Source organism: Sabethes cyaneus, chromosome 3 (assembly GCF_943734655.1).
Source record: "Sabethes cyaneus chromosome 3, idSabCyanKW18_F2, whole genome shotgun sequence".
In the NCBI taxonomy this organism is placed as follows: domain Eukaryota; kingdom Metazoa; phylum Arthropoda; class Insecta; order Diptera; family Culicidae; genus Sabethes; species Sabethes cyaneus.
This window is the reverse complement of record NC_071355.1, coordinates 4102310-4106361: the sequence shown is the minus strand read 5'-3', so window position 1 is coordinate 4106361 and position 4052 is coordinate 4102310. Positions and strand designations below refer to the sequence as shown.

Sequence of the window (4052 nt, the reverse complement as noted above, 5' to 3'; positions counted from 1 at the left end):
TTACAAATTTTGATAGTTCTTTTTCTCATGAAATTGTTGAGTAAGTTGTTACTAATGTGGGTAAGTGCAAGTAAAAGTAAGTTGTAAGAAGAAATATTATTCTTTAACATATACATTGCGTAGTAAAGGTCTAGTTTATAGGTTTTTGAACTATGCATAACTATGCATCAATAAGGTTTTCTTGAAAAAATTTCATCAATTTTTATTAACCTTCGGTTACTCACGCTGTTATATTCATAATAACATGTGTAGGTTTTTGAATGCCATATTTACCAATCGGTGTTTAACTAACGTATATTCTTCAAAAAAATGTTCAGCAAAATGTCTGAATTATTCAATGCAATAATACTTTAAATTTTTAGGAAAATAGATCAGCATAAACCGAGAGCACAGAAACGAAGCAAGCAGCTTGTGAGGTGTAGTGTACCGCTATTGGCCCCAAACTGGAATTTTTTCACGTTACTTCATATGGAAAAATGATGTCTGTATGTAGCAAAACTATCAGCAAATGTAAAATGTTTAAAATGTATCCGTCAGTTGGTAGTCGAGTAATTCGGGGTTAAAATCAGGGTATTTTTATAATCAAAGTTCTACAGTTCCTAAACAAGCAAACATAGAGGTATACTATTTTCAGCAAAGTCGTGTATTTTTACTATTTGTATAACTTTGTAATACATGAAAAAGTCATACAACAATTACAAAAAGAGCTAAAATAGAAAAACTGATTTTACAAATACAGAAACAATAAATAAGATTTCTCTGTCTTCGCTTCTATCTCAGGTTACTGTCTTCAGCAAAATTTCTTGTAATAATAGGCTCTAAAACTTTGCAGAACATATCAATGTGTTATATTGAAACTGAAAAAATTTTTTTTTTCACTTTTAGGGGGATTAATCCAAATTTAAATTGCACCAGATGAAAGAGCATTCAATTTCAAGAAACTCTTCCAAAGGTTCGATAATCTTAAAAACAAGTTTTCCTAGTCAAAACTCTAGTGCGCACGTTTTCTTTGGTTTTGGGTTATTGTGCGCGCGAGTAACTGTGTTGCAAAAGTTGGCGCGAGCGTTCGAGGATTGATATCTTTTGACCGGTAAAACCAATTCTTATGAAATTTTGCATATATATTCGTAGTGTCAAAACCTCTCGTTTGATATTAAAATAATTGAAATTAGGTAAATTATCTTGGTTAAAATCATTATAAATTATGGTAAAATAAATTTTGGTATGGTGTATACGATTGCTCATAACTTTCAAATTAAACGTCCAATCCAAAAACCATTCAATAGTGATCTATCCGGCTATATTACCTGCCAAATAAAACTAATAGCGCATAAATCGGTTTGGCCATCTCTGAGAAACAGGCGATCATTTGAACCTTATCAAAAATGGTTTTTTAAGGCTAACTTTTAAACTGCTTGTCCGTTTTCAATAAAACTTGGTAAAAAGTTTAGTAACAGCAAGATCTTTCGTTTGGTACTAAGATCGTTAAAATTGGTTGCGTAGTTCAAGAGAAACGCGTGTCACGTAGTTTTCACATTTTTGCTTATAACTTTTAAACGAAATGTCGGACCGCAAAGCAATTCAATAGTGATATACTAGACAATAATACCTTTCAAACAAAAGTAAAAGCGATCAAATCGGTTCAGCCATCTTCGAGAAACAGGCGATAGAAAATGAGCTGCACATACACACATACACACATACACACATACACACACACACACACAGACATTGCTCAGTTCGTCGAGCTCTATCGATTGGTATATGTCATTCGGCCCTGCGGGCCTCGGATCAATTTCGTGTTTTTCGACCAATTTCTAAACCTTTGTTATATAGTATAACAAAGGTAAAAAGTTAGGTTAATAAAAGATTGTAAAAGTTTAATTTAGGGTTTTGATCTCTTGATCCCGAAAGTAGACCCGGAGCCGACCCTGAAAGCCTTCGCGTTCTCAAGGTTGAGCTAGCCAGTGAGAAAAGAGGTCTTGAGAGCCCAGCCCCTACACGGTTCCCAGTGGTTCGACCAGGAACCAGGGCTGAACTTAACCGAGGCCCTTCCGGCCTCGGAGGTAACAATTGGCGCCCAACTTATAAGTCGAACACGGATCAAGATTTCAAAAATAGTTTTTGAAAACTCGGAGTGTAGGAGGAACTTGTAAAATTGAATTAATTTTCCAAACTAAAACGCACAAGGGTTTAAGTGAGTAACGATTGCGCAAATCATACTTACCGTTTCAACTGAATTTAGCCTAATCGATAACTTACGCTTATTAAAGCTACGATTTGCGATTGTGGGTGAACTAAATAGATTTACGCGAAGCAAATTTAGTTTAATTGAGTATTAGAGAATCAATTAATGGGTCTTGACTAAATAACATTCGGAAATAATACGTTTGGTACAAAGTATTCGGATTAAAAAAAGTTTGTGGACCTTTGTGATCATATATTTATTTCGTTTTTCTTAAATTATCGCTAAAATGGATTTACAAAATTCATATAAGACTATGAATGTATCGCATCTTACGATAGAAGAGGTAGAGCATGAGCTTTTAATCCATAATCTTCTATTTCGAAGAGAGGATCATGAAAGCGTCAAGCGACGTAAGCTTAAAGATAGGATGAAAGAGGAAAGGGCGATGGGATACGTATCCGCCGCATTTGCTCGGACATGGCGCTCCGCTTCCGAAGAAATCGCTTTGATCAATTCCACTCTCACATAAATTGGTGAGATTCTAGACCATCCAAAAGTCGATACTAGACAGATTGAAAAATTAAGAACGAGAATGATTCACTACCGTGTCAGAATTGCTCACTTATCTGTGGCATTAGACGCGAGAAAATATTCCTCACAGGTTAGGGCCATCGAGAAGCAGATTAATGAGATTTTTGAGAAGCATTTCCGTTTTCCGTCCGCTCCTAGAACCGAAGAGTCGGGAGAAGGGCCAGATGAGATGGGTATTGAAGAAGCTTTACTAGAAGTGAGAACTGAAATCGATCATTTGAATGAGACAGTAGTTGCACTAGAGGACGATGACGGGTCTTTAGAGGGTGCTGTTGGGGGACAGAAATCAGCCCAGTCCAAAGAATATGAATTAGAATGTACAATGAAACGATCTGAAAATATATTAGATAAGTTAACAGAATTTGAACAAGGGAAAATTGAAAATATTGGACCATTGATAAAGGCCTTTAAGGATTTTGTTTTACAAACATCCGATCAAGAAAGGGCGAGAAAAGAAAAAGAGATTCAGGCGGAGAAACATAGAAAATTGGAAATGGAGGAAAATATTAAAAGAAAAAGAAAATTAGAAAAACTACTATTGGAAATGAATGAAAAAATGAAACTGCAAACTGAGCAAAATAGCGCCCCCGCGATTTCCTTCGAAAACCGAGAAGAAGTACTCAGCGTAACAGAGGAGAAAAGTGAGAAACAGGAAAAGAGGAAGAAATTGAAATGGAAGGAAATTGAAGGTACATCAACTACAGATGTTTCCGAATCAGATGCCAAATTATCGACAGAGCCAATCAGTAGCTCCGATAGCTCAGATAGTTTCAGGAAAAGGAAACGGAAAAATAAGAACTATAATAAGGAAAAACCCCAAAAAACCGTTATGTCGAATCCGTACACGTCGACCGAAAATTCTTCGACTGAATCGAGCGATAGCTCTGAGTCGTCATCAACGACGATGTCTGATAGCTCATCCAATTCCAAATAGTCCCAAAATCGAAGGAATAAGAACAGAAAACATCGAAAATCGAAACGAAATAAAGAACCGATGAAACGAATTCCTATCTCAGAATGGCGATTGAAATATGACGGTAAGGACAATGGACGTAAATTGGCCGAATTTCTAAAAGAAATTAAAATGCAAAGTAAATCAGAGGATGTCACCGATCGTGAGTTATTCCGATCAGCCTTATATTTGTTCATAGGTCGCGCCAGAGATTGGTATATAGAAGGGGTAGAAAGTAAAAGCTTTCGAAATTGGAGAGAGCTGAAAAAGCAGCTGAAGCGCGAATTTCTTCCGCCAGACCTAGACTTTCAACTAGAAACC

The 4052-nt window shown here is 36.2% G+C and overlaps 1 protein-coding gene across 1 annotated transcript; it reads left to right on the top strand.

Annotated features, from left to right (window-relative positions):
- Window positions 1–3323: 3323 nt before the first annotated feature.
- Window positions 3324–3713, top strand: LOC128744147 (dentin sialophosphoprotein-like). Its single transcript, XM_053840949.1, has one exon. The coding sequence runs from the start codon at window positions 3324–3326 to the stop codon at window positions 3711–3713; it is 390 nt and encodes a 129-aa protein (XP_053696924.1).
- The last annotated feature ends 339 nt before the right edge of the window (window positions 3714–4052 follow it).

Excerpts from the sequence above, each read along its gene's own strand:
- LOC128744147 (XM_053840949.1), top strand. The coding sequence starts at position 3,324 with ATGAATGAAAAAATGAAACTGCAAACTGAGCAAAATAGCGCCCCCGCG.